Here is a 22456-nt window from a genome sequence, read left to right on the forward strand (position 1 = left end):
CCTTCTCTTCCTCGCTGATCACACAGCACTTCGGAGACACTCTAAGCTTTGATCACCCACCAGGAGGGAGAAAGAGGGAGGAAAAAGAGTGGGACAGGCCCTTACACACACATAGGCACACACGTATACGCGCAGGTGTGTGTGCTCACTCATAGGCTGCAATATTTCACAGCTGGATAAGCTGCAGTGCAGAGTGATACACAGCCTGAGAGTGTTAGACTTACAGCCATCCAGAGGTGCTCAGTCTCTCTCTCTCTTTCACTCACACACATGCGTGCATTCACGCACAAACTGCATGGATGAACAACTCGGCTCACAAAATCTTGTCATCCAAACTGTTCAAACAGAAAAAGGACAGCACATTTTCATATGTAGCATCCTTGTTCTGAGAAGGTCTTACCGTGATCTTTTAACAAAGTACTTTCACATGCTCTTCGGTGTCTCTACAGTTGCAGTCAATACCCACTTGTTACTGTGCTCAGGGAGGGAATCAGTAGGCTGGGTGAATCTGGGGGTCAGAGTCATAAAATCCTCCCGCTCGGTGATTCAGAACAGGCAGTAAAAATGTCTGGCACAAATAGGGTTATGGTCACCACTGTTTCCCTGTGAATTGTGTCCTGGAGGCATCGATTCATTCACGCCGGCTCCTGAGCGACCCTGCTAGGATGGGTGGCCGGGGAGCAGAAACATGGAGTAAAGCGATGGGAGGGAATGAGAAAGATGAGATGAGGAGAAGGAGGAAGAGGCAGGGATGCTTGTGGGATCATGGTAAGGGAAGGGTGCATAGAGAGAGGGAGTGTTTTAGAAGATGAGAGTTTCTGTCCACCAGCTCAGGAGGGTGGTCAAGAGGTGAGCGGTAAAGGTTCAGAAGGAATGACAGCTGGGCAAAAAGCTGATCATTGCATCACGTCAAATTAGTGTATGTTCAGTTATGCCGATGGTGGAAAGCACTTAAAATTAAAACCAATTTTAAATTAAGGAAAATAAAAATAGTTTCCATCAAGTCCTATTCAGTTTGGATTGTTGATTCATTCCATAAAAATGTGAGCATTCCTCATCCCGTTATTGATCATCATCCATCATGAACACCAGATACAAGATGTAAACACAGGAAGCTGTTTGAGTTTAGGAGGTCCCTAATGCCCATTCAGTTTGGTTGCATTTTACTGTCATCTATCTTCTTGGTGGGTACATAAAGGTTCAGTGGGATTCACTACAGACAGAAATTACGGAAAATAAATAGGAAAGCGAGGAAAATGCGTTTAAAAATTTGAGTAGGAAATAAAAAATACGTTACATCTCTATGGGCTATGGAAGTGTGTTATCCTCTTTTTGTGGGTTGTGTTTTTAGTGTAACATATCTCACAAACACTGGGATTGATTTCAGCTTTGGGCATTATTAAAAGTACTTTCTATTTTCTTCTTTTAATCTGTATATCTGCTTGTGTCTCACAGAAGAGAATATGGCATGATGTATCTGCAAGTTGCCAATGTAAAATGGGAGCTTACAGAAGGCTTTGTGGGATACTTCTGTGGGTGGACACCCACGCCTCTACCAGTATCCAGACACAGGTAGGCACTCGTAGGACGAAATGTGGAATGAAACCACAAAGTACAAATTACTCAAAATGTTTATGACCCATAATTGATGCCTATATGTAACTATATAATGTATTATTTTTCTGGTGTTAGAATAACCACTAACCCAGTCTGCACTTATCTCATCCCTTTGGAAGACTCTTCAGACTGTTAAGAATGAGCTTTTAGACCACTTCTGTCTGATGAGTATGAAAAAGTTAAATGAATTGAAACTATATTGATAAGATATAACTGTGATTTGAGAATGACTGTTTACTCCCTGTCATACTACCTTGGTAAAACTGGTGAAAAGTACAATATGAATAATTTTAATAAATGAATTGGGTTCACTGGGGGTGCGGTGGAGCAGTGGGTTGGACTGGATCCTGCTTTCCGGTGGGTCTGGGGTTCGAGTCCCGCTTGGGGTGCCTTGTGATGGACTGGCGTCCCATCCTGGGTGTGTCCCCTCCCCCTCCGGCCTTACGCCCTGTGTTGCCGGGTAGGCTCCGGTTCCCCGCGACCCCGTCTGGGACAAGCACTTTTGACAATGTGTGTGTGTGAATTGGGTTCAATGTTTATGCAATCATAATAATGATAGATAGATAGATAGATAGATAGAAACACAAAACTGAAGACTTACAAAAGGTTGGGTAGCGCAGCAAATTCAAGTATCACCATGCAGAGTAAGAGCAACAAAGAAATTTGCAGGATCGTTTCATGTTCCCTCCGGGGTTCCAGTTTTATTCATCACGGGGTCTGGATGCATCCAAGTTTTGGGACCATTTCGGTTTTGGCACCTTTAATAACTTTTGCTTCGTTTTAAGACAACACAACACAACTGAGAGCAGAAAAAAGTATGGCTAAGGCTGTGTGAAATTTAAAAATGAAATACATACATACAGAGATATATAAAGAAATAAAAATGTAAAAAAGGCAATTTGTTTGTCGCAGTTTGTTTTGATTGTTTCATCCAAAGCAGAAAAACAAAATCCCCTCTAAAAAAACATAAAACATAAAAAACAGACATAAAAACAATTGCTGACAAAAAAGAACATAAACATTTGGATTTTTGCATTGTCACCGGTTTGTCCCTTATAATGACCAATAACCTTTAAAACGTAAGTTTCTCAAGAGTAGATTTGCTGTAATTTTTAGCATGCATGTAAATTTATTAGTCACTTAGTTTCTGTTTATCTTAATAAATCTCAGACTTCTTGTTTTGTGTTTTGCATCCTCTTCTTTTCCTCCCCGCTCTCCTTTCTTTTTTTATTTCTTTTTCCAGACCCGACTTTTTGTGTTATTTAGGCCTCTTTTAAATATTGTCGGCGTCCAAAGAGGGTGGCTTCCGGTCCCCTGCTTCAGTAGGGGCCAAGAAAAAAGAAAGTGAACAGGGTCCCAGAAAAAGACGAGAAGGTTTTGTTTAAAAGAATAGAATTTGTCTAACAGTTCACCATCTGCTTTGTCTCAGCGGAGTTACCTGCATTTCCCCTCTCCTGTCCTCAAAGCAGGAAAGCAGGTGGCATTAAGGAGTCTTTTACACTTGTGTTTGCACAAATGTTTGTTCTGTTGAGTCAAGAAAGCCTATCTGTCATATATTAACATATTTACTATATTATATATATATATATATGTATATACATATACATATATATATTCAAATATAAAATTAATAGAGATATATACTTTGTAGAAGTCGAGGGTTTCAGTTACACCGTTTCCAATCCATAGCCACGGTGGTTCACAGTTTCAATGCGAAAAAAGAAAGAAACTGATAAATACAATAAACTAAAGAGCGAAGTGGAAGGGGTGGAGGGGTGGAGGGGTGGAGGGGTGGAGGTGGGAGGAGGGCGGAGCTTGTAGACCCCAAAAGCTTGTAAACTCCCAAACTGGGGAGAAGCGCGCGAAAAAATGTGATCAAAACATACAAGCTGCCCTCCCCCACCTCCTCGCTGAGCCCGTTCTCGTTGCCCCACCAGCTCTTCCCCCATTCAGCCCAATAACACTCCAGTTCATGTCTTTACAAACATTTTTTAAAACTCTTTTTAAATAACAGTAGTTGGGAAAAATCATGCATTTAAATTTTTTTAGTGGTTTTTTTTTTTTGACATGAGAACTGGTATATCAACTTATTTCTGGAATACGGGGCTCCTCTTGCATCTCCTCCTCAGTCCTACGCACCCCTTACTCGGCGACCCCAGGCCGACGCCCCCCGCCATCTTTTCCAGCCGGGAACTGTCTCATACCGGGGTTGTGCGTCGGTTCGCTGTGTTGGTGTGGGACGAGTCCTTGAGGTCCTTCTGGATGCAGTTGTGCACCTGCAGGAAGTTGTGGTCCCTCTCAGAATTGTAGGTGGCGGTTGGGGTGGCCGAGGCCTTGAGGGGGTCCCGTGTGAGGGTGTACATGGAGATCTCGGTGGAGGGCAGCGTGTTGAAGCCCTTGAGGCCCACGGGCGAAGCGTCACGGGACTGCGATGGCTCCGTGGAACGGGAGCTAGAGCGCGAGCGGCGGCGGTAGCGGTAGCGGTAGCTGGGGATACGCGTGATGGCTGAGCTCTGCAGATAGTCTGCGGCCCGGGCGCCGAGCCGGAGTTGCCGGTGCCGGTCAATGAACATGTGCACGGCCAACACACCCACCATCTCAGCGATGATGAAGGACAGTGCACCAAAGTAGAAGCTCCAGCCGTATGAGTAGCTGTTCTTCTTGGAGTCGCTCTTGGAGGGGTCCCCCGCATTGGCTGATATGTACACGATGATCCCAATGATGTTGCTGAGGCCTGCATGAAGAGAAGCAGTCAGGGGTCTCGGCAATTCAACAACGGTGCACAAAGCATGTCGTATTTACCCTGCAGTCTCTCTCTGTCACAGAGACAAAAATACCGTTTTATTTATTGCTTGTTCATTTAGCTGACACTTTTCTCCGAAGCAGCTTACAATTATTTCCACATTTAATAATTTAACAGCTTAATAATTTTGATTTCCATGTATCATTTCCGGATAAGTACCAAGCTCAAGGGAACTATATCTGAAGTGGGGACAAGAGCTCAGGGTTCTATAAATTCAAGGAGACGCCTCTAACCGCTACGCCACCTGCTGTCCTGTATTTACTTATTAGCTCACAAGGCAGTAATAACAGATGAATGACCATAAGCGTCACGTCAGCTAATGTAGAAAAGGATAAAAAAAGATCAACGGTTCACAGTCTGGAAAAGGCCATGCTATTGTACCCACAACATGGGACATTTCCTCAAACTGTTCCCATCATTATCCAGCTGTTTAAAAATATAAGGTGTAAAACTTAAAGCGGTGTTTGTCACTTTTAATAAAAGTATCTGCTGAGCATCTAATTTATTGCGATGAACATAGCATTAATGGAATTTGATTTTACATGTGATATAGTACGAGGACCTTGGTGTTTCTTTTTTAAGGATACAGATGGATACAAAAAAAAAAAAACAAGCCCGAATCCAGATTTTTGTGTACTTTTTCTTTTTGTGTTCTCTCAACATAATTAGTTACAACAGCATCGACGTGACTGGAGCGAAATAAGTCAGTGTTTCGATGTGATGAGGAGCATGCTCGGCCCGGCGCTCTGGCGCCGCGGCTCTTTGAAGCCGCTTTCCACAGGCCCGTTTTCATCTTCGCGTGAGCCCAGAACGGGACCACGTTCACACACTCGCTCAGCTCTTATTCTCTGCCTTTTTTCATAACATCAGAAATATATTTTGTTCAATCACATAAAAAAAAAAAAAAAGAAAAAATCTGTGATGGTGTGAAGCCGTTATGATGGATCTTGGGAGAAGTATGTCAGGGACACCGTATTTTTAGAGTTTAATCCCAAAGGGTTGCTCTCAGCCTAGCAACAGGATCATGGGGGGTGAGGGGGGAGTCAAGTCTCACTCTTTTGACTGGCGTATGAAAGGATACTATTAACTGGGTGCCGCTGTGGGTCTGAAAACAGTTCAGGCTGTACTCCCCACCATCCCATTTTACCTGCTCGTTCTCCTCAAATGGGACATAGACGGGTGAGAAGCTTGGGAGAGGCCATTTCTTTATTTATACATCATAGGTATTTTAACGCATACCTTGTCATGAACTGCCATCCCATCCAAAGAGTACCCTGACTAGCCTTACACCCGTTGTTTTCAGGATAGGCACCGGACCACTGTGACCCATTTATGTTGGTCACCACCGTGAACCTGACACCCCAGTGAATCAGAAATTTTTATTTGACCTAAACTTGCCCTGACACTCACCATTACCAGCCTCAAAATTTCTATCTTTCAGTCTTTCCATTTCCCTCCACCAACTGACACCCCCCCCCCCACCACACACACACACAGTCCACCTTCCATCCTCATCTCTTGTAAGTCTTGTCATCCCCTTCCTCTCCCCTCACCTGCCGACACGAAGAAGATGCCAGAGCTGAGTATGATGTTGTGGCGAGACTTGTAGAACTCACTGGCGGCGATGCACAGGCCCCCCATGAAGAGCAGGATGACGCTAAGGATGGGGAAGATGCTGGAGGCTCGCACCGCACCTGTGCATGGGGCACATGGACAGAAGACAGAGTGATTCTGCAGCCTGAATCCATCGCGCCACCACGAGGCGATCTTTCTGGGAATAGCTATGGGAGGGCAACCTATTGTCACCCACTACAACCAACATTTATTAATTTAACAGACACTTTTATCCACAGTGACAGACAGTTTAGAGTAAACAAAAGTGGAGTTTACCAACAGAGAGAGCAATACAGATGATTCAGCTACTTTGTACAACACCAACGTTTTTGCGCGTATTACATTCCAAGGGTGGCTGCATGTAGAATTGATAGGAAATACTCAGGTACTTCTTAGAAATAATGTAGTGAAAGTTTATGTTGCAGACAGAAGATTAGGATAGGAGTCAGCAGAGAAAGGACTCAGCGAATCTCAAGGGACAGAGGGGAGCTCATTTTGTCAAATCAGAGCCACAATCCAGAAACCTTCAGCTTTTAACTTTGGACATCTTATAAGTGGGACCACCAAGTGGCCAGAAGTGGAGGAATGCAGCAGTCTGGGTGGGCTGTAGCAAGTGATCAGGTCCTGCAGGTATCAGGTCGGGGAGCATATCCGTTGATTATGTGCGTACTGCTGCTTGCTGGTACAGATGGACTGCAGGAAAGCACTGACCTGAGGGGTTCCAGGTTCCTGCTGGACCCTTGCCCTCAGCCTGCCTCCCTGTGAGTGTTTAACATGCATGCTGAAACTTTCATCAGGCTACTTAAAATTTCACCACTTCACCTCATCTCCTCCCCATCTATGCTGCCACCTCAGCACTTTTGTTCTGTAAAGTGCTGACGATGGGGCGGCCTGGCACAAACAAACTCTCGCGGACACTTTTGAACCCGGCGGCTCCGGGATGCTGAGTGTCTTTCCGCGCTCCTGTCTCTGGTCCCAGTTTCTCTGCTAGATCCTCCACATACGGTATGTGTGTATGACTGTGCTCTGCTGCAGTATCCGACTTCTCCATTTACCCACAGGGTGCACCTCATGCTACCTTGGCTAAGCTAACACCTGTCCCGAGAAGGCCACCCATGTGAAAGTAACACTTACCCCACACAGTGACTCCGCCGTTTAGAGAATACAGCTGTAGGTGTCATAACACTAAGTCGACAGAGTTGTAAACACTCCTGATCAGTTACACAGGGGGCCTCGCATTAACATGAGTCATTAAAGGATATACTTCTTATCTACAGTAAGTGGAAATACACACACACACACACACACACACACACACACACACACACACAGAAGTGTACATATAAACATTGAATTGGACACCCTGGAGTGCGAACCACAGATAGACCAGCATGGTAAACAGATGAGATCACCTCCTCAGACACTTAATATTTTCATTCACTTTTATTGTTAGCATTTATTTGTTGAGATGTTTCCAAGGCGACTTAAAATGCATATTAACCTGCTTTGAGTGATTTTCCAATTTATAGAGCTGGTAATTCTTACTGTATCAGTTCAGGGTAAGTACCTTGATCAAGGGTACTACGGCAGCAGTAGGGATTGAAATCCAGGGACTGTGATGATAAGGTGACAGTTCTAACTACTACACACCACCTGCTACCACCATAGGCACATTCTCATGTGGATCATCTCTGGACCAAGTTTTCATCTGCAAATCTTTCTTTCTATGGTATAAATTCTTCCTTGCTATCACTGTACCACCAACAGAAGGGTCAGTATCATGAATTTTACACCAAATAAGATGAGCAACTTTATCATTTATACTGACAATGGTGGCAGCCGTAGGATTTAGCAAATATTTGCTCACACCATCTTAGGCCCTTTAATATTGTTGTAAATGGTTAATAATTTTAACGTCCTTAAAATTTTCAACAAGATCCTCTTACTGTAATGAGACCCCATGGTGTTACAGGGGATACAGAGAAAATAGTGGCATTCTTAAAATGTGAAAAACCGCAATCAGCTCGTCTTCTCTTCGTCCTTAATCTTAATTTCTTGCTGTAGGATCGTGGAGGAATCAGACTTCACTGAAACCTTGTCTGTAACTCTAACAGGAACTTGACCAAACGGAACGGTCATGAGAAATGTGTCTGGACGCAGTAATTTCACTTGAAAAATGTATATTGCTTATAGTTGACTGGTATTTTTAATGTTATTTATGCACTGCTTCACATTTTTAATAAGATTTAATTAGGGTTCCTCAAAAAATTAAAAACTATGCATTCGATTTTAGATATTCTAGACCCAGATGCATTACGGTTATGAGATTTTTAGAAAAAAAAGTGATCATATGTACTGTAAAATTAAATGTTTATTTCTAGAAATAAAGAGTCGGTATAATTGCTTTGTTTTTTGAAATGCCGTTCAAAACTGGTAGCTTGTCTGAGTATATCAAATCACCACTGATGTCATTTTTGCTGCTTCATGACACTGACCCAGATGTTGAACATGCTAAACTGTTTTACTGGCAGCCATGGTGAGTCCAACTTCAGGGACTGCACCTGGTGGACAGAGGGTCCAGGCAACTACCGGCAGATAGATGGAGCGACGCCTGAGAACTGCTAGCCCAAGACTGATGATTGAAAGCAACAAGTGACCACGGATGGGATCATCAAAGCCATGGTGGCCCAGTTGTCCAAAAATCCCGCAGCTGCTGCCTCCTGCAAAGTGGAATGTGTCAGGGGTGCGGGCAGGGGTCTGATGAAATATTCAAAGCACCCGGGGGTGTTGGCCCAGTTCCTCTGCCTCTTTCTCTTGTCCCCTTGGCTGGCCGTGCTCATATTAACCCCAGAAGTGAGGGACACAGACAACTGTGGCACCTCATTCAGGGTTGCTGAACGTCTCCTCCGCAGGGGGTCAGTGTGAGGCATCCACACCCCACCAGAGCGACTGCAGCCTGGAAGCCACGCGCACGGGAAATGCGCAGCTTCTGATCGCTGTGAGAAACGATCCATGACATTTATGTAGCAAAAAGCAAAAACAGATTAAAAAGGACAAATCTCGGGCTAACCGCGCGAAGTCCACGTGTCTCAAAGCAGCACTCAGCTTCAGCTTTTCCTTCCAGAAAATGTGGCAGCTGCATGTGGTTCAGAGACTGGATGTGGGCCACCAGGTAAACATCATGACATAATAGCTTGAATGGAAGCACTACACCTCATCAGGAGCATAACAGCCTGTTGGGTATCTAGGGACCAACAAATATCAGTAATTATACTCAGTGAAGTTACACACAAATATTAGGGGACACACGAGGCTTGTGGAAACACCGTCCCCCCCGTCCACCCCTTGTGATGGATACACACCTCCGCTCATGAGTGACATTTAATGGATGTCAAAATGCCTGCACGTGTGCCGATGTGTGTGCTTGTGAGCGCGTTAATGCACGAGTGTCTGAGCGCGACAGTGCGTGTGTGTGTGAGAGCGTGAGTCCCACTATAACAGCGTGGGTGTGCGAGCGTGAGCGTAAGTGCACGTGAGTGCGCGATTGCGAGCATGAATGTGTGAACCTGAACCTGTGAGTGTGGCAGCATGAGTTTTGTGAGTGAACCCTTTGAATGTGATGGTGCGAGCGTGAGTGTACCGAAGCGTGGCTGAATCACTTATTTCGGCTGAACTGCGCGCTGAGTGTTTTGCCGTATTACATTTTTTTTTTTTGTGGTCCAGAAATATATCTGAGTGGGAGTTTAGCCATTAATTTCATACCATTGTGTTTTGCATTTCTTAGCTACAGTAACAAAACGAATGCATTATTTATGCATGTTGTTCTCTACAAAGGCTCGGGCCGGTTACAACGCGCTCTCATCCCGCGCGAATCGAAGATCAGTCACTTGTACTTGTCGGGCAGGTGCAATATGCCACAGGAAATTAAGTGCTCTTCATCCTCAAGGAAAAAATTGCCAATGAATGGGCTCTAGATATCGGTTCATCTCTTCATGCTTTTTATTTTGGGCTACAGGCTGCCAAGGCCCATCTACACAGCAAGGTCATCAGAGTTTCTACTGTATATTAAACATGCTGTTACAGTCATGAGATACACAGAATGCACTTAAACAAGATTTATACATCCAGATATGTCAAAGATCAAAGATCTGGACGATGGTCTCCAACGTGCTGATGTGTCCACAAGATCCAAGATGAGAACTGTTCAAACAAGAGGTGAATTGATGACTCTAAATTGTCCTTTATGTGTGTGTGTGTGTGTGTGTGTGTAGGGGGGCGCGGTGGTGCAGTGGGTTGGACCACTGTCCTGCTCTCTGGTGGGTCTGGGGTTCGAGTCCCGCTTGGGGTGCCTTGCGATGGACTGGCGTCCCGTCCTGGGTGTGTCCCCTCCCCCGCCGGCCTTACGCCCTGTGTTACTGGGTAGGCTCCGGTTCCCTGTGACCCCGTATGGGACAAGCGGTTCTGAAAATGTGTGTGTGTGTGTGTGTGTGTGTGTGTGTGTGTGTGTGTGCACCTGTGTCACATTGCTCCACTCTGTAGATGTGTGAAAGGCTGTAGGGAGTTGCGTGTAGTTTATCTAACACTGGCAGTCACCTTGACTAAAGGTGTCAGCCAAAAACTATTTAATAATCACTGACCATCTCTTTGAGGAAGAGCATCCATTTAATTAATAAATGTGAATGTGAATGTAAAGGGATTTTCTATAACGCTATATGGATTTTTCATCGGAGACACCGAAGGAACCAGACAGGACACCCCACTTTCAATGTGAACGACTCAAGCGGAGGACAGAACATTCTGGAGAAAGTCCATATATGGTCATCAAGAACTGACACTGACTCCACAGCCTTTGACCAGAGCAGCTCATCCAGAAACGCACTTTATGCGCTCAGTGTGTGTGAGATTCAGACATCAGGTGACCAGGCGGACATCTGCTTAGGTGCAAATGAGGATAGTGACACTTCTGAATCTTTGCTTCTGGATGCACTACTCCCCTTCTAGAGCCATCTGGCCCCCTGCCTCCATTCTGTTAATGCAGTCCTGTTTGTGCACATGGCTATAAACAAAAGACCTATCAGTGCGTACCGAACCCGGGGCAATGGAGGTCCCGCGACGAGGACGGGAGAGAGAAAAGGTTATCTGGCACGTGGTAGCCATCTCAAGGAGATGGCAGCCAGCACCGCCTTGACCTCCTGAATCCTCCCCTGTCACGGATACAGAATAAAACGAGATCTTCCTGTCGAGCAAAACGAAACAGCGGCTCCCATTTCAAGAGCTTCCACCGGGCATAAAAGGCCACCGGTTCTGAAGATTGCTCATGTGACATGTCCCATAGGTCTCAGTAGGGGGTGTCACCTACCCCATCTGGATGATGACAAGATGTCATATTCTGTCAAGTCCCAATATCTATCCCACTCTTTGACTACCAAGGGCCCAACTTCTGCTGTGCACACAAGGAAAAGATACTGAATAGACATGTTTAAGAAGAACCAATATTGACATTTAGTTATTCATTTAGCAGACGCTTTTCTCCAAAGCCACACACATCAGAGAACAAGACAAAAAGTACATTATATCAGCGGAAGGAGAGATTTGGATGCAGACACATGATTCTAGAGTACAGCCCATTTGTCACACACTACCATATGATCTAGAATAAATCATGCTGTACGTATGGGTGCATAAAGGCTTTTCCGTTATTAAAGAAATTGTTGTTTTATGTTATTAAACCTCAACGATTCCATGTTTATCATGCACTTACAAGATCAGGAGAGAAGTGAGTCTAAAAGAGATCAGTTTTAGCACCCTTCTTAAATTCAGAGAGGGATTCAGCAGTTCTGAGTGACAGGGGGAGGTCATTCCATAACATCAGAGCCAAAACCAAAAACCAAGATCACTGATTATTATCATTATTACTGATTTTATTATTATTGTATGTAATATTATTAGCAGACACTTTCATAAAATTACAAAGTTATTACCACAGGCTCTTGGGGGGGGGGGGGGGGGGGTGTGGTGTGCCTGCTCTGTGGTGGGTTTGGGGTTCAAGCCCTGCTTGGGGTGCCTTGTGGCAGACTGGAGTCCTGTGCAGTGTGTTCCCTCCCCCTTCAGCCCTGCACCATGTGCTGCTGGGTTAGGCTAAGGCTCTTTGTGACCCTGCTTGGGAAAAGTGGTTGTAGACATTGTGTGTGTTTGTGTTACCAGAGCAGCCATGCCCACATCTGGGTTTATCAGCTGCATTTGAATAAGCAGGGTCCGATGTGCTATTATTTCTGAAGTTTTATTTGGGCAGCTGGTAACAGAGTGGTTAGAGCTGCTGCCTTTGGTTTGAATCCCATCTACTGCTGTAGTAGCCTAAGTAAGGTACTTACCCCTGATAGCCCTGAACTGATACAGTAAAAATTACTGTGTAAATGGGCAAATCAGTGTAAGTAGCTTAAGATATTATGTTGCTCTGGAGAAAAGTGTCAGCTGAATGTAACGTAAATGAACTGCCATGGGACAAGATACATGGGACTGTGGCTGCGTAAAGGTTTATCCGGGCATAATCTTAAACTTATGGTGCATGAACTGAAGATATCATGGGCAAAGTCAGTCTGGAAGAGGTGAGCTTTCAGACCCTTTTTAAATGAGGATAGAGATTCATTTACCTGTCTGTCTGTTCATCCTTCTTTGTCAGTTAGTCTCTTTCTCTACCTATAAGTCACTTTGGATTTGCACGATTGTCCGTTTTTTCATGTATCCGTCTGTCTTTGCTGGTCAGTCTGTCTGTCTCTACCAGTGTCTATTTTCTTGTCTGTGTATGTTTGTCTTTGGCTCTGTCTCTCTGTTTTTCTCTGCTGGATTGCTTTTGCTTGTCTGTCTGTCTGTCCATTCGATTCTCCTTTCTGTCTACTGCCAGGGGGTGTGGTGGCACTGTGGGTTGGACTGGGTCCTGCTCTCCGGTGGGTCTGGGGTTCGAGTCCCGCATGGGGTGCCTTGTGATGGACTGTTGTCCCGTCCTGGGTGTGTCCCCTCCAGCCTTACGCCCTGAGTTGCTAGGTTAGGCTCTGGCTCCCCGTGACCCTGTATGGAACAAGCAGTTCAGAAAGTGTGTGTGTGTCTACCTCCATGTCTGTGTAATTGTTTTCCTTTGTCTATGTCTCTCTGTTTCTGTTCATCTTTGTGTGCTTCTCTGACTATCTTCTGTCTCTCTGTTCCTGTACTTCTGCATCTTACCGTATGACTGTTGCCATCCATCCATTTCTGTCTGTCATCGCCCATTTGCTTCTCTCTCTCTGTTTTTCTGTCCGTCTTCGTCCGTCTGTCTGTATATCTGTGCAGTCGTCTGTCAGTCTGGCTGTTGTCATCCATGCGTCTGTGTGTTTCTCTGTCCGCCTCTCTGTTTCCCTCTTGGTCTGTTCATCTGTTTCTCGGCTGTCTGTCTGTCTGCCCCGGCTCAATGAGCTTGGAGGTGCACAGGGAAACCGGCAGGAGTGAAAGACAAAGGCTGAAATGTACTAATCAGCTGTACTCAGTGTAAAGCAGCATCCAGACTCTGCATCAACACAGGCTATAAAGGACACTGTGTCACCACCACTGCCACACAGACCCACACCTCCCCCACTACACACAATCACATCAACACCGAGCCAAAACCATGCGCGCGCACACACACACACACACACACACACACACTCTCTGTGCCTTTTCCTGCCATTACACATACTGTTGACAACGGACTGCAAGGAAACACACACACACATGCTAACCAATGATATGATGAATGATAAAGTATGATATGATAAATATGAGAAATGATTAAAAAAAGAAACCCCCCAATCGGCCTCCAGTCTCGGACGTGCTGAACAACAGCACCTCAACGCGAGGTGGCAACCGGAGAAACGGTGGCACCTGGCCCTCTCCAGCGGCTGATCCCTACGTCCTGTCAGGCATCGGTGACGCTAACCCATTTAAGTCACTTAAGATGACAGCTTTGTTTAAATAAAGGAATCCCCACAGGTTCCAGTGAAAAACGCTTCGGCGAGGGAGCGTCTGGTCCTCCTGCCCTCCTCGGGTCCACCCGCTTGCCTCCAGCCGAGAAGGAAAACCCAAGTTCCGTGTGTGAGTGCGGACATACGTCAGCGAGTATGTGTGTGCTGCTGCGCTGGAAGAGTCCCCATCACTTACATCACATAGTACAATTACACCTCTCTCTTCCCCCCCCCCCCCCGCCCTGCTTCTTGTTCCCTTGCTATCACATTATTGCACACATTTTCACACAACAACAACAGTACTGCTATTACGAGTCAAAGAGAACCCCGAGCGTACGACGAAATAGGAGAAAATTATGTGTTGATCCATCCAAACTTGCCAGTTATGCCTGTTTATACATAGCAGTATGAAATAACGGCATGCAGGAGATGGATGGAATACCAAAAAGACCACACACACACACACACACACACACACACACACACACACACACACACACACTTTCAGAACCGCTTGTCCCATACAGGGTCACAGGGAACCGGAGCCTACCCGGCAACACAGGGCATAAGGCCGGAGGGGGAGGGGACACACCCAGGACGGGACGCCAGTCCGCCGCAAGGCACCCCAAGCGGGATTCGAACCCCAGACCCACTGGAGAGCAGGACTGTGGTCCAACCCACTGCGCCACCGCACCCCCAAAGACCAAACGATAGCATTTATTAATTTAGCTATTGCTTTTCCTCCAAAGTGACTTTCAATGTCAGGTTTATGTGCTATGCTACTTACAGTGATTTACCTACTTAAACAGCTAGGCATTTTATTCCAGCATTAATTCAAGGTAAATGGGGGGAGCAAGAGCAGTGACTCAAACACAGTCGTTTCAGCTGCAATGCAGTTGCTCTAACTACTACACCATCAGCTGACCGCAGGTTGATCATTTAAAAGTCTTATTATTTGCATAAGGGCAGAAACCTGTCTTTGTAACCCTGCACCAACATCACCGGAAGGTTTTTAAACTAAATGCGAATCTAATGTAAATAAACTAAAACGGCTAAAACACTTTTTTCTTATGCTGTACTGCTATAGAATTAGGAACAAAGCAGTTCACGCAACAAAGCACATTAGTATCTTTATTCATTTAGCCAATGCTTTCCTCTAAAATGACTTTCAGTGTCAGGTTTGAATACTAAGCCACTTATAATTAAACACCCTTTTATAGAGTCGGTAATTTTGACTATCGATTCAGAGTAAATAACTTTTTCAAGGGTACAATAGCAGTGCTGGGAATTCAAACCCAGGACATTTGAGTGCAAAGTAATTGTTCTGAACACTACACCACCTGCTGCCCATATGAATATACAAATGTAAGTAATAATGAGTAAGGCCACCATATGCCACCCAAAGAGCTCCAATCATACAACTCCTCCACTGTGTACTGTAAGATCTGAACAAAAGAACTAAAAGAACTCTCTTTGAACACTCTTTGAAATGGAAGTTCCAGAAATTTCCACTGGAGTTCAGCTACATTTACGTCTGGTGAATGGTGAGGTGGCTGCGAATGAGCCATGAAGCTCATCTGATTTCATCTTCATAAAACTACTCATGAATCCCTTTAGGTGTGTGTATGGGGACATCAGGATGAATCAGTGTTTACACCAGAGGGTACAATTACATATGCTATGAAACATGCAAACATGACCACCTGTAATGTTGTATAACTGTACACAGCAAACATCAGACTTCTAGGAGATGACTTCTTATTCCATTGCAGATGTATCACCATGCTCCTGCAGCTGGCGATGGACAACGTGTGCTGAAGGCTGAAGGCACACATTGCCTTTCTCTAAACGGAAGAGTGGAGACCCTGTGAAATGTCCGCTTTATTTTGACACGTTTGTGCAGCGGAAGTGCAAGAATGATTGCCAAGCCTCCTCCCTGCTCCACCCACCACTACCCACAATCAACTGCTTTTCTCTTCACTTGGTGAATACAGTAACAGTTAATTACAGTAAATTAGCTTTTTTGTTTATTTTAAATTGTCTGCACTTGCTTTTTAACATATGTTTCTTTATTGAATGTTTGTTGCTGTCTGCTGAATATAAGGAAAACATGACTAATTTTCAAAATGCACTGCCTAGAAACAACCATTAATAACCCATTCCCACTTGATCAATTTGACAGTCATGAAATGATTCCAATGTCTGCATTTATATCTCTGTCTGTTAATGTAATGCACTTTTGTATTGTTTGATAAGATGTATGTCTCTTTTGAGAACAGTGTCTGCTGAATGAATAAATTAAATGTAAATGGAAATGTAAATGTTCTATATCATGTTGAAAATGTGGGTTGATAGTTATACAGGTGTCTTGCAGGGTTTTAGTGATATTTAAGAAACTTTTAGGAAAAATTTGGCAGGTTTCGGCTGGTATATTCCTGTCCTATCCAGGGTGTATCCCCTCTAAACCTTGTGCCCAGTGATTTTGGCATTCCAGACTAGTTGTGACCCTGATCTAGGTGAAACGATTACTGAAAATGGATGGTTAGATGGATGGTTTTTGGATGGACTGGGAACATATTATTTTTCTCAGTTAAAACAATGTATCCAAAAAAGTCATAATGCAAAATTTCAGTATCTGCACCATTTTCACGAACAGATTAATTTCCTAAATCGAGGGATTGCTGTATTGTCTGAATGGTAGCTCAACCATAAATACCACTTTTGTGAGGTTTCTATTGAGACTTGATCACAGACATATTCATTATCATCCTCTCAATTTTCATCACTGCTTCTCTTACCACATTAAGTTTTTTTCATGGTTTTGAGACCAGTGTCCTGGCAATTCAACTCTCTGGCCTCTTTGTACCTACCAGCCAATGCAGCTTTGGAAATGACAGATTGAAAGATTTAGTTTATAGCTGTCTTGTATTAGTAACAGGAATTCAGCTTAATATGATTTAATTGCATGGCTGCCTTTGTACTTTTGATATGAAAACTGGAATTCTTTTTCATGTGCTCACCAAATGCCCCCCCTGGGAGTTATGATAGTCATGAGGGAAAAACACAAGAAACGATAGGACAATGTAAAAGGAAAGCATCTGTCTCAAGAGGATAAATGCAATCTGTGCATCGATTTCAAAACGGCAGCAATTACACGTGGCTTCTGCACATAACCTGAACTAATAAGGGCAATGACATGTGTGCATCCGTTGGGAAATTCGGCACACTAGACACGCCATGAACGCGGGGACCTGAATGTCTCGATATTTTGCTCCCAATAAAATAAATGAAGCAATTTTGTGGAGTGAAAGAAATGCACTTCATGTTACCAGATTAATATCCTTGAAAAGAACATATCCACTCACACTGTGCACAAAGTACCTATTTCATTGGTAAAATAATTTTAGCTTATGTGTTTAATTTAAGCTTGTAAGTGTAGTTTTGAGGTTCTCAGTTCTGGCTCTGTTGTGGTGGAATGACTCAGAACTGCTGAAACATTGTTCACATTTAAGAAGGATCTGAAAACTCACCTCTTCCGGACTCACTTCGTCCATGATCTGTCAAGCTCATATATGGTGTAAATGTTCATGCACCATAACTTTATGATCATGCCCAGATAAGCTTTTACACAGCCACTACTCCTGTATTGTACGTAAGTATTTGTGTACCTTTTAAAAAATTGTAGGAAGGTGATTATGAATTGTTTATTCTGTTTTCTGCACCTACTCGTGTGATGAACATCGCTGCATAAAGTTTAAAGAAACAAACTAAGTTTACTCAAGAATTACATGTCTCTCTTTCTCCTAATGTCATACACAAATTGTTTTTCTCTGAGATGTACGTCACTTTGGAGAAAAGCATCTGCCACATGAATAAATGTAAATGTAAATGTAATGTAGTTTAACCTAGTGTATATTTGGGGAGATATAAATATGAAAACCACGAACGATACATTTACATTCCCATTTATTCCTTTAGCGGATGCCTTCCTCTAAAGCTACATACAGCATACAGAAAAATAAACAAAATATGGTGTGACATTAAATATATTTGTGTATATTTATCCATATATAGTCATATACTAATACCGTGTAATGGACTGGAGTCCTGCCCAGAATGTATACTCTATGCTTCCAGGATAGGCTCCAGACCACCATGACCTTGCACTTATTCACCTGACCTTGCACTTAACGCGTGGTTATCAGTAACAACTGAGTGAGTAATCTTTTTATATTTATTTAAAGCTATATAAGTTTGTCTTTAATTCTTTATATGCTATGGCCATAGATCATGCAGATATACGTTTATGTTTATATGTTCATACGGCAGTTGGTCATGCAGTGGTTAGAGCTACTGCTTTCAGACCCATAAGTGGCAGGTTCAAATCCCACCTACAGCTGTAGCACCCTTGAGTTAGGTACTTACCCTAAATTGCTGCAGTAAAATTACCCAGCTGTATAAATGGGTAAAATAACAGTATGTAGCTTAATGATGTAAACCACTTTGGAGAAAAGCATCAGGTAACTGTAATATATATTTACATTTTACAGCATATACTTGATTCAGATGACATCTTTGTCCAGTGCAGGTGTACAATAGCAACCTATTTACAGTTATTCTCACTATATCATTTCTAGGTAACTACCTCAGTTAGTGATCCTGTAGTATGAGTGCAATTTGATCCTTCCAGCTGAAAAGTGACAGCCATAACCACAAATGTCTGCTCCTTGGTGTTAATTTCAGTTCTCTTTTTGTGAAATACTGTTCATACTCTTATATCACTGACTTTTTTCTCTGCATGACATGACCAGCTCTGTTCTGAGAATCATTATGCAGCTCAAGTGTGCACAACAGAATTCTTGACCCCATATGGTAATAATGATCATGATGATGATGACAGCTGACCTCCAGCAGTGCAGAGATTTTTTTCTTCCAACTCTCTGTTCAGTGGAGAGGTAGGGCTGTGGTCATCCTCATCCAACAAACATAATGCGAGAGCATCACTGAGATCGTCTGGCACTTCGGTCAGTCAACATGTATGTGCACGTGTGAGGTTAGGGAAAATGGACAGGTGGTTAACTGTTCAAGGGTTCCTGTCAATTCAGACATTTACATTTACATTTATTCATTTAGCAGACACTTCTCTCCAAAGCGATGTACATCTAAGCAGACTACTAACCTTCACCAGACCTTCAACCCCCTGAAGACCCAGGATAATGACCTGGAAACGGGGATACCATAAAGTTTGGGCAGCACATGAGTACCATTTGCAGTCAATGTCACATCAAAGAACTTGTGAGATCATTCAATCATACTGGACTTGGACCCCCACACTCTGCTGTCTGCCCCAGCTTCATGTCACACCTCTCCTATGGAGATCCAAAATAGATAGATTGTGAGAACATTACAACTCCTGGATCACATAGCAAGTACCATTGAAACAATGGTGGGTGCCCACTGTCCATAACGAGGCAGCATGGAGCATGGATTTGTGAACTCATTACCACTACCTTCTTTTGAAGGTCCATACCAAACTCCATTGTTAAACTGCTGAACAAGTCACCCACCTGAATCATTTTAGGTAAATATACAAGTGCATAACAGGGTAGAGGCATGTAACCTCAGGGTTATGTCCCAGTCAAATTTGACCGATGTACAGCTTTTATCTCTCATAAATATTGTTTCTTTCATGACATCCTGGAAGATTCCGTAACGTCTATGTGGACCCGATCACCAGATTCACTGAATTTTATGTTATTTAAATTTTGTACATCTGTAGTGTGCATGGCCAGATCTGGCTAGCCACAGGAAACAAATGGGTGAGACTATAATAAACAGCAAAGAGTAACAAATTTCAAATTCAGAAGTTAAGAAACATACACACTCACACACACTATGGTATAATTTCAAGTAAATGAGATATATAGATCATAAATTCCAAAAAGAAGTTTACATCATGTATGACTAATGACTAGGAATTAAGCTGGTTAAAAGATGTAACACAACATTAGATGATCATTTATATTTTATAACTGCTTTACAAGTAAGGGGGTGCGGTGGTACAGTGGGTTGGACCACAGTCCTGCTCTCCGGTGGGTCTGGGGTTCAAGTCCCGCTTGGGGTGCCTTGCAACAGACTGGTGTCCTGTCCTGGGTGTGTCCCCTCCCCCTCCAGCCTTATGCCCTGTGTTGCCAGGTTAAGCTCTGGCTCCCCACGACCCTCTATGGGACAAGTGGTTTCAGATGGTGTGTGTGTGTATGCTTTACAAGTAATTACAATGGGCCACCTGATTTCCAGTTTTCCATGGGAACAGCAAAAATAGAAAGCTGTCTGAAACACAACACAAGGGTAAGTTGCTTTACATCCACCTTATAGTTTCTTCTATAATAGTAGGAAATAGTCTGTCAGTAATATTGATACAATTATGAATTCTCATTTTTTGGCTGTCATTCAGTTGCCAGGGCTACACAATTTAAAAGCGACATTTCACGCAGTTCCTCCTTCTTGCTTCTTCATGGACGGTGCAAGCAAACATTTTACAGTGAATCCCAACCCATTCTGACATTCCTCTCCTTTCCCGAAGGTCAGTGTTGTGTCACGACGCCGCTCCGCCGGGCGAGCGGTTTGTTTTGCCCATGTCCGACGGCCATCTCACCGCGGGGGAAAATAAGCGTATCACAGGAAATTTAGCACAACCTCATTCTATTTCCGGCTGCTTAAAAAAATGACTGAAACAGAGCAGGAAGTGTGTGGCAGGAATGAATCATTTGCAGCCACTGCTCGACTCTGTTTGTCCCACATGGATCCAGTGACCCCCTCCCCCAGCCCATGTCTGACTGCAGGGCTAAACAAACCCTCGGCTGAAAACGACACGAGAGCAACCTAGTCTCCAGCACAGTGCTTCACCCAAACTGTGACCGCTCTGACCCTTGCAAGATGCGAACCCACAACCTTCTGGCACTATGACCACAACAAACCCTCTCTAGACTAGGGCTGCACAACCCCTAGGCTGCAGTCCTGTGGGGTTTACGGCTACCTTTCAGTTATAAACTAATTTACACTGTGAAACATGAGGTCAGGTGAGCTGTTGGACAAAAAATATGAATAAATTAAAAAACACCAAGGAACAGAGGAAATGCGTAGACTGATCCCCGAAAAGTGGAGTTTCCCTGCCTGTACTTTTGTCTGCCTCACAGATACACACTGCATCCTGCTTATTCAGTCACTGAAGGAGAGGGGTACCAAATGGATTGCAACATCAAAATGCATATTTAATAAGCATCACACTGTTACACAAACATTTATCATCATTAAAATACACTTATTTCACTCAAACTTATATGGTGAAATTATATGAACACATATTTTTCACCACCATATGTACATGTGCATATAGTAAATATTTATCCATGTACTCAATTTCAGTAAATGCTTGGTCTGAGTAGGGTGGCAGTGATCCATAGCCTAGCCTAGAAGCATTAGGTGCCAGTCTGGGGGTGGTACACCTGACACAGGATGCCAGTCCATGGCAGGGTAGCTATGCACATGCTCACCCTTTCACATGCTAAGGGAAATTTGGAATCACCAATTCAACTGAACTGCATGTTTTTGGACTACAGGAGGAAGCCAGAGCACCTGGAAGATACACATGTATTCATTTAGCTGAGGCTTTTCTCCAAAGTGACTTACGGTGTTAAGGTACTTACAATTATTTACCCATTTATAGGGCTGGGCACTTTTATTGGAGCAATTAAGGGTAAATACGTTCTGTAACAGTACTAGAGCTGGAGGGGAGACTTGAACCTGCGATCTGGGGGTCCAAAGGCAGCAGCTCTAACAACTACCAGCTGCCTCTAGATGAGAAAATGAAAACTTTACACAAAGTGAGTGAGCAACGGAACCCACGATCTTTCACTCCACTCAGGTGCCGTGATCTGTGCTGCCCATAGCATATGTACTGTAAATTCCTAATTATTCTGAAAAAAGTATTTAAAAATATTTATGATATTGTATAATTTCAAGCCGAACAATTTATCTCTTCATAAAGCTGGGTAATTTTTACAGTTTTACTGTATAATTGTACAATTTTATTGTACCATTTTATCAGTTCAGGGTAAGTTATTTGGTCAAGCGTATAATAGCAGGGAAAAGGATTCAAACCCAGGTCCTTGGATTGCACGGCAAGAGCTCTAACTGCTGTGCCACCTACTGCCCTGCTTGGTTCTATCCTGTAATAACACTTGAAATGCTCCCTAACAACATAATGGCTTGACATTATTTAGGATTCATGTGCCAACACATTCAGCATATGTTCATTTACAGTGAACCTGTACTTTTGATGATCACATGTAATGTACCCTGGCCTCACTCGAACCTAGAATGGCATATAGCAGGCATTCCCCAAAGCAAGCAGGGGCCATTGTTCTCTGAAAGCTTTCACCCATTCTGC

General features: G+C 43.7%; 1 protein-coding gene across 1 annotated transcript in view; it reads right to left on the bottom strand.

Annotated features, from left to right (window-relative positions):
- Positions 1-2309: 2309 nt before the first annotated feature.
- cacng2b (calcium channel, voltage-dependent, gamma subunit 2b) overlaps positions 2310-22456 on the bottom strand; it is an 81512-nt gene continuing 61365 nt past the window's right edge. Inside the window, exons 3-4 of the mRNA XM_029246552.1 lie at positions 5974-6114; positions 2310-4351 (exon numbers count right to left, since the gene is read on the bottom strand). Coding sequence (XP_029102385.1) covers positions 3816-4351; positions 5974-6114 — 677 coding nt within the window. The 3' untranslated portion in view covers positions 2310-3815. The remainder of the gene's footprint in view (positions 4352-5973; positions 6115-22456) is intronic.

This window comes from Scleropages formosus, chromosome 20, assembly GCF_900964775.1.
Source record: "Scleropages formosus chromosome 20, fSclFor1.1, whole genome shotgun sequence".
NCBI classification, from domain to species: Eukaryota; Metazoa; Chordata; class Actinopteri; order Osteoglossiformes; family Osteoglossidae; genus Scleropages; species Scleropages formosus.